Raw genomic sequence first — 12,689 nt, forward strand, 5'->3', positions numbered from 1 at the left:
ATAGCTAAGGCTACATTACTTTTTCTCACATACTCAGAAATGTTTTGTTTTCTAGAACAAAGTTTTTAAGAACATATAATCCTTCCAAGGACCTTCACATGTTCTTCAGCTTATCTGAGCAAAACTAATGGATGGAAAATGTTAACATGTCATTTCAAGAAAAGATTAAAAAAAAAAAAAAAAAAAGTACGTAGGACCTAGAATAAGTTTTGATTAAGTCACCACTAGGCTGGGAAAGGCTACCCACTCCAGTATTCTGTCCTAGAGAATTGACAGTCCACAGGGTCGCAAAAAGTCGGACATGACTGAGCAAATTTCACTCACTCAAGCTAATGTAAATTTGTCCTCTGATTACAACTAATTCTATTATAAGATTTTTAAGTTATAATACTTTTTAGGTTGATACAGAGCCCCTGTTTGAGTTTCCTGACACACACAGCAACTAGAGGGTGGGATGGGGAGAGATGGGAGGGAGGTTCAAAAGAGAGGGGATATATATGAATCATGAATATATATACCTAATGGATATAATATACCTATGGCTGATTCATGTTGAGGTTTGACAGAAAACAAAATTCTATAAAGCAATTATCATTCAATTAAAAAAAATAAATAAATAAAATACTTTTTAGGTGCAATTATCTCTCAATACACCAAATTTCAAATTATACAGGCCCCAACAGAAACATCATCACATAAAATAATCCTTACCAGGCTCATCCCAAATAAACCTAATTACAAACAATAAAAGGGATCATACATTTTCCATTTGACTTTTCTTCTGCACAAGAACATCTTTCATCTCATCCTAACCTGAATTCTAAAATACACTGCTGCTGCTGCTGCTAAGTTGTTTCAGTCGTGTCCAACTCTGTGTGACCCCGTAGACGGCAGCCCACCAGGCTCCCCCGTCCCTGGGATTCTCCAGGCAAGAACACTGGAGTGGGTTGCCATTTCCTTCTCCAATACATGAAAGTGAAAAGTGAAAGTGAAGTCGCTCAGTCATGTCTGACTCTTCGTGACCCCATGGACTGCAGCCTACGAGGCTCCTCCGTCCATGGGATTTTCCAGGCAAGAGTACTGGAGTGGGGTGCCATCGCCTTCTCCGAAAATACACTGCTACAAAGCCCGAAAAATGGTCTAAGATGGAAAGTTCCTCAAAGAAGCTCAAACTTTTCTTGTTTTGAAAACCAAGAACATATTTGTTTGAAGTACTCATTGTTATCAAAACATTTCTGAACAAGTTAGAAGTCTAGGGAAGGGGGAAGACTTTCGTAACACTCAGGGAAAAGTATTTTGGAGAAATCTAGAAAGCTTCAATTCAACACCAAAACCCACTATGTCCCCAGTGGCAAGGAATTTCACTTGAAACAGACAACTGATTTGAGCTTCTTGTGATGTATGCATGTCGGGTTATACAAAAACATTTACTGTTTTTTCTCAAAGGCTGCAGATTAGAAAAGGTTTTCTAAGCAGGCACTTTGCTAGATGATTAACAAATGTTCTTTTCAATCCTTAAAAACATTTTCAATTGGTATTATCACCATTTTGTGGGTGACAAAAGTGAGGCAAACTTAAGGGACTTGTCAGTCAATACAACCTCAGCTAGTAGCAGCAGAGCCTGGCACAGCCAGTTCTAACGAAGCAGTTCGTTCTTTCCCTATCACATTTCTTATTCTTAAAAATCTGGATGAAATACTCCATGTACCTACAATTCCTGTTTTTTTTTAATTCAAATAAAAGGAAATTCACAGAAATGGTAATAGGTGTTATTACACTAACAGATTACAGTGTTTATCAATCTTCACCACAATCCTACAAGATAAGATTCTTCCATTCTTATTTTCCTAATGGGGAAACTGAGGTTCAGAGATTACACAACTTGGGTGAAGAGCCGAAGAGATTTTTCTGAATTTTAAAAACAATGCCTAGAGACTTTCAGAAGTATCTTATATCAAAGGAAACTAACTGGTAGTTAACAAATTACAAACTGTCCAGGTAAAAACTTATAATTCCAATAGTAATACTGGCCGGCATATGACAATGGAGAAATCAACTGATTGACTGACTAGGGTAATAGTACTGTATTAACTACATCAGAAACTTAGTAAACTAGGAGTACAAAATCAAAAAGTACCATCAAACATACATATATATATATACACATACGTACACGCACACACATACATACACACATATACAAAATCCTGTCAACTATCCCCTACATTCATATTATTTTTCAGGGAGTGGGGAGGGACAAGGGACTCGCAAGGAAATCCAACTGAATATAACAAACAGTATTTTTACAGGGTGTTACAAGAAAAGCTAAATGCAACACAATGACAAAATGCCTGCTTTTCAGAGGAATTGAAAGAAGGCATATTCCACTAGAGAGCTCCAGATATAACCCCTACCACCTAAATGGATTCACATCTACAAGTTATACCTTTAAATAAAATTTACTTTTAAATAAAATACAAATTACTAATAAATTTTGCATGACTGTTTCATAACCAATTGCTCTCTTTTTCATAATGTGAAATATTTCATAATGTGACAAAATTAAGCATTTAACTTTACTGGGTCTTACCTTCTACACTTATAAAATAAGGAAGATGAAGTCTAACATCACTTTCAATTCTAAAGCCCCAAAATACAGTAACTATAATAATACTTACAGGAAGTCTAATGAAAAGTTCTGTCAATAGATGCAAAAAGTTCAATTTGTTTTTCCAAGAGTGTATATAAAAATTCACTAAGCTTCACACATATTATATATATTTAAGGCGTATCTCAACAAAAAAAGATGGAGGAAAGAAGAGGGATCAGGGAATAAAGACAAAATCCAAAAAACTCAGTATTCTATGGTCTGGGACCATGCTTAAATTAAGCAGATTAATAATAAGGCTAAACAAAAATTAAGTTTGTGTAAAGAAATTACTTCTTTAAAATGAAAGAAAACAGGGAATTCCATGCCAGTCCGATGGTTAAAACCCGACGCTTTAACGGCCAGGGAACTAAGATCCTGCAAGCCACATGGCTAAAAAGAGAAAATTAAAAAATAAAATGGAAAAAAAAACAGCACTGATAATACGTTAGCGTTGATCCACCAAAGGAAAAATATCCACCAAAACAATTCATAAAAGTATAAATTTGAGTGGAGTATGACGACTAAAAATAAATATTTAAAAAAATTAACATAAAATATTATAATCTCCTTACAGAAATCTGTAACACAAACATGGCTAAACAATACTTTTAGTTAATTCTGACCATAAATGACCTTAAATCAATTGAAAATAATCGAATAAGTGATATTCTTTCAATATTTGTTCCTGGTCTTTTAATTTTCAAACATAATTTAATGTATATAATTTTTCATACATAGCTTAATACTAAATTATTGACATTCTATTGCATAAAGGGAAAATATTCTCTTTGAAGAAATGGAACATATTACTTTCACCTTTTGTACTTTTATTTTCAATAATTTCTAATCAAGAATGCAATGTCTGTTCAGGATGGGGAACACATGTATACCTGTGGCGGATTCATTTCGATATTTGGCAAAACCAATACAATATTGTAAAGTTTAAAAATAAAATAAAATTTTAAAAAAATAAATTAAAGAACGCAATGTCTTTAGGATAGTCTTTTTCATTTTCTTTTAAAACCATCATACCAAGGTGGGTTTTTTCTCTTTTAGAAAATAGATTTAGCGTGTAAAATGAAGACAAATTACAGCGAGTTTCAAAGAAAATAAAACCTGGGTCTTGAAATCTGTCATAAATTACCACCTTCAAAATTACTGCTCAACAGGAAACAAATCATAGCTATGTTATACTACTTTGAGCTCAGTCAAACCTTATTAAAATATCCCTTGATTTACCCAATAGATGCGCTCCTCAAAAGTTCCTTGCAAATCAAATGTGTGTAAGTATCATCTTAAACGCACTAGGGGGAGCTCCCTATTTGAAAGAATCCTAAAACATGTGCTTTTGTCTTCTGAGGGTTCCTTTTCTAATTTACATTCCTATAAAAGAATGACTTTCTGACTTATCTACTGAACTATATTCATCCAGTTTTCATTTAACACTTAAAAAATCCCATCCTTTATCCCATGCTTATCAACTATCATTAAGACAACTTTGATCACATTATATTTACTTTTCACACTGCTTCCCTTAGGAAGCAATACAAAGCTCACTCCCCCCAAAAATAAATATATTTAATATGTTACAGATTTCAAAGCATGTAATAAATATCAGCTTTAAGTATCACTAGATTTTTATCACTGTACTTTCCAATTCAACAGGGAAAAATAACAGAAAACTAGAGGTAAATAATTTATTCAGGGGAGAAAAGTATGTCTTGTATCTACTGAGCACTTCATAACTTTTGAGGTACATTTTACCATATCTTCCCATTTCAACCTCTCATTGACTCTATAAGGGTATAAATAGCTTCATTACTGGCAATTTGGGAAACGAAGAAGCAGAGGCACAGGGTAGTAAAGTGACTGTCCAGTATGACAGAGTAATTCAATGTCAAGGTCAGATTTTAAATTCCATTTTCACATTCCTAGCCACTGCTCTTCCTTTACACAATTACAGATGGAGAAAAAAAACATTTAAACCAGTTTGATTATAGAGGGCCCTATCCCATCAGTAATTATTGAAAATAATTTCAGTGACTTTCCAAGACCCTTCAAAGCGGAGGACAGTCTCTTCAACAAATGGTGTTGGAAATACTGGATGTCCACATGCAAATGAATGAAGCTGGACCCTTACTCCCCGTATCATACACCAAAATTAATTCCAAATGGATTAAAGACATAAATGTTAAGATGTAAAAGTAAACCTCCTAAAAGAAAATACAGGGGGAAAGCGTGAATACATTGGATTTGGCAATGATTTCTTGGATATGACACCAAAAGCAAAGGCAGTAAAAGATAAAGAGGAATACACCAAAAATAAACGTCTGTAAAAAGGACAATCAACAGAACAAAAAGGCAACTCATGGAAGGGGAGAAAATATCTGCAAATCGCACATCTGATAAGAGGGTACTATCTAGAATATTTAAAGAACTCCCACAAATCAACAACAGAAGAAAGTAACAATTAAAAAAGAAGCAAAGGACTTGAACAGACATTTCTCCAAAACCAATATACAAATGTCCACCCAGCATATGAAGAAATGTACAATATAAATAATATTAAATAATTAGGTAAATGCAAATAAACCAATAAGATAACATCTCAAACCCATTAAAAGGGCTAATATTAGAAAAAAGGAAAATAGTGTTATCAAGCATGTGGAGAAATTGAAATCCTTGTGCACTACTGGTGGGAACAGTAAACAGTGTAACCTTTATGTAGAACAATATGGCCTTTTCTTAAATTTTTAAAACACAGAATTATCAAACAATCTAGCAATTCTACTTCAGGGTGTAAAGAACTGAAAGCAGGATCTCAGGAGACACTTGCACACCATGTTCACAGCAGCATTACTCACAATGGCCAAAAGGTGGAAGCAGCCCAAGTGTTCATCACTAATGCACAGGCAAAATGTGGTATGCACAGAGAAAACTTAAATGTGGTATACACATACAATGGAATATTATTTTGTCATAAAAAGAAATGATACCCTGATCCATGCTACAACATGGAATACTCGATGATTCCATTTACAGCAGGTATCTCTAGAGCAGTCAAATTTATAGAAACAGAAAGTAGAATGGTGCTGTTCTTTGACTGCCAGTGGTTGGGGCTAGGGGGAAATAAGGAGTTATTGTTTTGAAAGGAGTTTCAGTTTTGAAAGATGAAAATGTTCTAGAAACTGGCTTCACAATAACCTGAACACTATGAACACTACTGAACTGTTCATTTAAAAATAGTTAGGATGGTATATTTGCTATTACATGTTTAAATTTAAAAAGTAGGAAAAAAAGGTTCAGGGACTTCAGCACAGAATGTTCAAGGATAATAATCTACTTTCTTTTGAAAAGATATCTATAGGTCAATAAATACCAAACTACTGTTTATACATTTCTCGGTAGACTAATGGAAACCAAAAACCCAACTGGGAATCAAGTTTTCATTACTTCACCTACCAGTGTTAAAAGAGAAACCTTTATTACATACTATCTGTGAACTAAATGGGTACCGCTTTGGTGAAGAGAAAAAAGCAGTATTACTAGAAATCTACCTGAATTATCTGCTTCATTCACAAATAGCTCTTTATGCTGAAGAATAAAATTGGCTGGCATTATTCTCCCTGAGATTCACTCAATTTGATCTTGTCTAAAAGCCACCATTTTTCAATGAGGTAAACACTTGGAATAGAAATCCCTCAAAAAATTAAACACATATTTTATCTCCTTTTATGTTATTATTCAAGGGTTGTCTTCACCAAAGGTATAGAGTAGAAGGTACCATTCTAAGTCCTGGAACAACAGAATCAGTACTAGTGTATTGAGTAGCAGGAGTGTGGAATCAGTCCAGTGACAAAAATGATGAACTGCAGGTCAGAGTAATATTTAGAAGCTAAACCTAACTGGAACCTAACTTTAACAATGTTGAAAATAATAGAACAACTTGCTAAAGTATGAAAAATAAACCAATCTACATATGAAATTTTAATCAAATATACATGTCCAACAGATATTAAGGCCAGATCAAATTTTCAGTGCCTCTTAAAAATTCAGCATTATTTGAAACCCTAGTGAACACATGTTAAAAAAAAAAATTTATCACATTTACCTGCAATGATAGCAATTGACTAATTGCTAAATAACTAATTTAGTTATTACTAAAATTTATAAGGAAGACTGACTACACATCATCCCATGAGTATAGAAATATCAGCAAATGGTACTAATTGTCAGATTTATAAGGACTTCAACATGCAAGGAATTTATTAGTGAGATAGCCACCGTGCTTGAGAAAACATTCACGAATATCCATTTTTTTCCCAGCCACTTTAACCTTGCTGAAGCCCTGCAAGTTCTTACTATACTAATAGCTCAACATGTTTTATTTTTAAGTATGTTAATGCAACAAATAGATATTAAAAACTCTTGGAATTGACTCTGGAAACCTGTATGTGCACGTATGTGGGTGGGAGGAACGTGTGGAGGTATCTGTATAAATATGCAGATATATATAAACCCCATTTAAGTGTTTTAGGAAAACTTTTTCAGAAGCTTATATAAAGTTTTCAGATGCTTTATAAACTCAATATGCCCTTTCATCTAGCTCACCTTTTCTCATTTCCTTCAACTACTGAGATTATACAATAGTATTTAGTACTACGGGCTCCACAGATCCTAGGACAGAGTATGAGAGGGAAAGTACTTAATGTAGAAACACTGAGGTTACAGAAAACAGGTATTCCACAAAAAATAGGCAGACAATCTCACAAAGAAAACATGAACTATTCACTATTAAATATATGAGACACTCAAAATTCTCTATCATTTGTCTTTTTTAACAAGAAAATATATATTTAAATCAGCAAGAAAAAAACCTCATGATGAAAAATAGCTTCTGAAAAGACATTTTCTTCTAATTAAAAGACTACTCAATCATCATTTTCATTTGGAAAATTATGGCTTCGTAAGTTACTTTAATGCTAGTATCATTTTTATGTGCCGACTCAGGATATTACTCCTTGCCTCTTCACTTATTCATCAAAATAACTAAAAGGCATAATCTCTACCCCTTGTTGAATCAATAAATCCTGACATTCAAAAACATCCTCATCTCCAGGCTCTTCTCTTGGTGCAAGTGGTAAGAGCACAGCAGGACCACATTCAACCTCAAACTTGCGTGAACTTTACAGACAAGAACGTAAGTGCTCCCTGGTGGAAGGCAACAATTGTGAAAAAGAAAATATAGGTTTAAGTTACAAATGTCCTCAGCCTCTCCATGACAGTTTTTTCCAAGGAAACACCTAAAAAATATTTTTAATAGGAGGTAGGAAGTAAATATGTCTAAAAGTCTTTCCCACTTATGAAATGTGATACAGAAAATTAATACTCCTGCTATACACTGACAACCTAACAACCAAGTAACAAGTATATCTAATAATAAGGAAATAAGGATAACCGAGTAAGGGCAGGTTTCTTATTTGACTTTGAACTCAAAATTTAGATGGAGACCTTAAGCACTAAGACTGCATAGTACTACAGATAACAAAGGAATCTGAAAGGGAAATAAAGAAACAAACTGAAAAGTTCATGGCAAATCTGCCTAAATTACTAACAGTTGAAACATAAAGCAGCATAGAAAGGGGAAACAGATTACTGTATAAGAAAATACACATTTACTAATTAAACAATGGAAGTACAATTCCATAAAAACAGAAACAAACTGGCTCCAAGTTGAAATGTATACTTTAAATGCAATAGGACTACGTTCAACCATTTCCAAAGATGTTCAGGCAATGAATAGTCATCCCTAAGAACTAAAGGGTAAACATTTCTAAAACAAAAGAACAATTCTGCTTCTATATAGAAAAAAAAACTAAAAGCTGTAGTTGTGGGAAGAATTTCCCTGAAACTTGTGAAACTAAGGAAAAGTGTGGCTGATGGAATTTGTGAAAAGAATAAAATGTATACCAAAATGTGTCACTGTGGTAATAGTGCTCTGCACAACACAGAACCTGTCATCCTTTACTTCCTGGGCCAGTTACCCAAAAAAGTGTCATCATGGACCACCTTGCATTATCCCATAGTGACCATCATGTGATTTAAGTATCTTGTCTCATCTTCAAACAGCTAAGAGCAAGAGTATTAGAGGAACTGGGGGAATTCAGGGAGAAAGGAAGGGCTCTTTCAAATTTTCCAACAGCCTCTCTTCCAAGGGTTGGGAGTTTAAAAACAAAATTCTGGACCTGCCATTTAACTCAAGAATGATTTCAGAATTCTTCCTGCAGTGGCTTAGCGGACACACTTCAAAAACTGAGAAATCTTAATGTACTCAGCCAGTACATTGAAAATCTTTTCACCTTTCAGAATTGTTATACAACACGGTTAAACTAAGCCCTTTTGCAACAAATAGAATAATTTCCTCTAACATTTTAAGATCATTTTAATTAACTAGTGTGTGTCAGTCATTGCAAGGGTTGCAGTTGCCAGTGGGTAGGCCATCAGAGAAACAGTGTGGTGAAACAGGATGTTTTCCTTTTATTTCCTGAGTGAACTTTAAGGGATTAAAACTAAATTTATGTCAACTTTATGGCATTCAGATTCAAATTCTGAACCCAAATACATTTTAAGAAACAAACAAAAAAAAAACCTGAGGGCTACAAAACCATATACATTGTGGTCAGAATTCCACTTTTGTATTATGTGCATTCTGTATTTTAATCTGCAATGTTTCATATTTGTATTTCACGGTATATAGCTTTTGGACTGGGCTGCTTGTCCACAAAAAGAAAAATTAACTGTGTTTCCACCTTAATATTCAACCTACCTGCCCATAGTTGTCTATGCCAGTTACTAATCTATTTAAATTTAATAAATCAAAAGCTGTCCTTAAGGATTGGCCAAGAGTCGTAAGTCCTTCAGCTTGAAGGTTTTTCAGTTCATTCATAAACGTTGCATGGTTTTCTTTCCATCCGGCCTGAAAAGAAAAATGTGAGAATTTCTTTTTTTCATCTTTTAAAGCCAGGTACACATGGACGGCCTTTAACAATCTGCCGTTCACCAAGCAGCTGCTCGACTTTACTGTACGGTTTGGGGTAAAGTGTCAATGCCGTCTCTCTGTTAAAGAAACTCTCTTCCAGAGGTGGCCGAGAATAAACCTGCTGGCTCTACAGCTTTCCGTGGCTACCAGCCTTAATACTTCATAACTTTCCGGGGAGATGCACTCCCCAACCTCGTGCCCAAAAATCCGGGGATGCAGAGGTACTGGTGGAAAGCAGAAGTGAGCAGCACTTCCGAAGTTCACCCGGAGCTGTCCCACCGGCCCCGCGGCCCTCTCGGGGAGAATCCGGAGACCCGGCCCCGCTGCACCCCACCCCACCCCTCATCGCAAGCCCCCCGCCCGCCAGCCCGCCCCGGCCTCGGGCCGATTCCCCTTTAATGCAAACCCGGGCTCTGCACGGCCGGGCCCGGCTGTCACTCGGGCTAACTTGAATAAATATCCCCCACAGTTCATTGCTGCCGCTCACGCCGCGGAGGGGAAATGTCGGCCATGTTGATCGCCGCGCCGCCGCCGCCGCCGCCGCCGGGCCGGGCTGGGGAGGGGACGGCGGTGGCCCGGCGACTCCGCGCCGCGCCGGGACGCTCCGGAGCGGGGGGAGGGGGTGGGAGCCCGCAGGGGAAAAGACCTCAGCGCCTAGAGCACGGCGGGTGGGGGAGGGGAGCATAAGGAAGGGTGAATGGGGGGGCGGGGAGGGCGAGAGAGGAAGGGACGGGGAAGGGGAGGGGGAGGGCGAGGGCTGTTACCTTGATAGCATAGGGTGGCTCTTCGAAAGTGACCAGCATATACCTGTCTCCTCGGCTGGCAGGGTCCCGGGCACGGAGCTGAGGGAGAACGGGTGGAAAACGGGAGCAGGAACAGGGCGGGCGAGAGGGAAGCACACAGGCGAGGTTAGCAGGCGGAGAAGGGGCGCTCAGCGGCCCCGCCGCCCCCCCCCCCCCCCCCGTTACCGCACACGCCGCGGCCGCCCCCACCCCCCAACACACACACACACCGGCCCTCCCCCAACACACACACACACCACCCGGGGCCGGAGCCCGGGCCCTGGCCGAGCCCGGCTCGCAGCTCCCGGCCGCCCGCCGCCCGCGCGGTGGGGGAGGGGGTCCCCGAGCCCGGCAGCTCCCGCAGTCAGGTCCCCGACACCTCCGCCTCGCCGCCCTCCCCCCAACCCCTGCCGCCCGCGGGCCGCCGGGCTGGGGTCGCCCCCGGGCTCGGTCGGTCGGTACCTTCATGAAGGTCTCTACCGCGCCTTTGGCCGTGTCCAGGTAGGTGGTGCCCAGATGGCTGCGCTGGTTCATAGAGGCAGACGTGTCTATCAGGAACAGTAAGATGGGCATAGTGCTGGCCGGGGACACCGGGGCCCGAGGTGGTGGAGAAAGAGGAGATGGTAGAGGTGGAGGCGCCGGTGGCGGCGGTGGCGGCGGCGGCAACCGCCGCTAACGCGGGGCGGGGGAGCGCGGCCCCCGGGAGGAAAACACCGTCTGGGTCTTTCCTCCGGCTGCGGGGAGTTTCTCCCCCGATAGTTGAGAGGAAACTCCCCGGACCCAGTCCTCCCCGTCGTACCCCCGCCTCCTCCGCCTCCTCCTGCCTGCCTGCCCGCTGGGGCGGGCGCCCGGCCGTCTGTCTGTCGGTCCGTTCCCCCCCCGCCTCGGGGGTCCCGTCCCCGCTCCCGGCCCCTGTGTGTGTCCCAGCGGGAGACGGGCCTGGCTCCCTACCCCACCCCCGGCGCTGGGAGTGGGGACCTGGGAGCTGGCGAAGAGGGGAGTGGGCTGAGGGGAGATTGGCCCTGGGGCTGTTGGGAGAAGTTTCAGGGACTCCCTCCGCACCCCGGCGGTGTCACCACTTTCTCAGCCCCTCTCGCTACTGAAGCGCTTTTCTCCCTCACACTCCGGTTTTAACTCGGGCAGGGGCCGCAGAGGCTCCGCCCTCTGACACGTCCTCTGCCCACGTGACGCACCGCCCCGCTATTCTATTGGCTGGCCCCTGGCCTCTTATTAGCATATTCAAACAGCTCTGGGGCGGGGAAAGCTTGGAGGCCGGCTCCGGGAACAGTTATGGAGCACGCGCAGAGGCGGGGCGTCGGGTGCGCGCGAGAGCGAGCGCGAGGGGCGAGCAGGCGGGCCGGCCGACGCGGAGGCGGGCTCCGGGAAGGGGCGGAGACTGACCACGGAAGGTCCGTGGGGCGGGGGCTGCGTCGGCGCGCCCAGGGCCGGCGCGGTTGTGAGTCTGCGCATCAGGCACGGCGGCCTCTCCTTGGCTGTCGGAGGTGGTAGGGGTCGGGGGAAGGGAAATGGAGGTTGGCCTCAGCTCCTCTTCCGAGGTCTTGGTAGCAAACCCCTTCACTGTGGGCCAGCGAGGAGGGATGAGTAGCGCGATCAAAAGCCCGGGTAGGAGTTAGCGGCAAGCCCGCGGTCGCCCCCCAGAGGAGGGCTCTGGGCCGGCGGTCGTCGGAGGAGGTTCCTTGGCCCTCGGAGGGCCGGCCCCGGCGCGGGCGGGGCGGGGGAGGGGAAGTGAGAGGTTGTTTATGACCAGGGACTAATCTCCGCTAGTCACACCGCTCCCGCTGGGGAGTGGGGACCACGGGCAACCCTCGCCCGCAGCCGCGCTTGGCCCTGGGCAGCGACCGAGGGCGAGGGCTGGACCTGGCCAGTACCCCTCTCGTTGCAGGACCCACCAAAAAGGATACAAACCATTTTTTTCCCCCTAACTCAGCCCTAAAAGGACAGTGGGGAAAGATTCACCTATCGATAAACTGTTTATTGCCCTTTTTATACTGGGAGGGAAATAACCCGTCTTACCCAAAGAAGTAACCCCTGTCAAGCCATATTTACTTAGAGCCATCGAATGTTAGTTTTCAGAGCTAAAAGGGACGCTGGCAAATCATAATCCATTACTCTTTATTTACTTGGCTGCCCAGGTGACACATAAGATTGGTTCTGCATAACCCTTCCAGTGCTCTTTCACATACACTGTATCAGGCTC

At 41.7% G+C, this 12,689-nt stretch overlaps 1 protein-coding gene across 4 annotated transcripts in view; it reads right to left on the reverse strand.

Moving 5' to 3' along the window:
• Positions 1–11,584, reverse strand: part of INTS6 (integrator complex subunit 6) — a 104,437-nt gene extending 92,853 nt beyond the window's left edge. For all 4 annotated transcript variants that reach the window (XR_003513735.1, XR_003513737.1, XR_003513736.1 and 1 more), the window contains exons 1-3: positions 10,934–11,584; positions 10,454–10,531; positions 9,477–9,626 (exon numbers count right to left, since the gene is read on the reverse strand). Coding sequence is in view for 1 of the 4 variants with exons in the window: in XM_027557312.1 (XP_027413113.1) it covers positions 9,477–9,626; positions 10,454–10,531; positions 10,934–11,044 (339 nt within the window). In the remaining 3 variants the exon portion in view is untranslated. The remainder of the gene's footprint in view (positions 1–9,476; positions 9,627–10,453; positions 10,532–10,933) is intronic.
• Between the last annotated feature and the right edge of the window lie 1,105 nt (positions 11,585–12,689).

The sequence above is a fragment of the Bos indicus x Bos taurus genome, chromosome 12 (genome assembly GCF_003369695.1).
Source record: "Bos indicus x Bos taurus breed Angus x Brahman F1 hybrid chromosome 12, Bos_hybrid_MaternalHap_v2.0, whole genome shotgun sequence".
Lineage (NCBI taxonomy): Eukaryota > Metazoa > Chordata > Mammalia > Artiodactyla > Bovidae > Bos > Bos indicus x Bos taurus.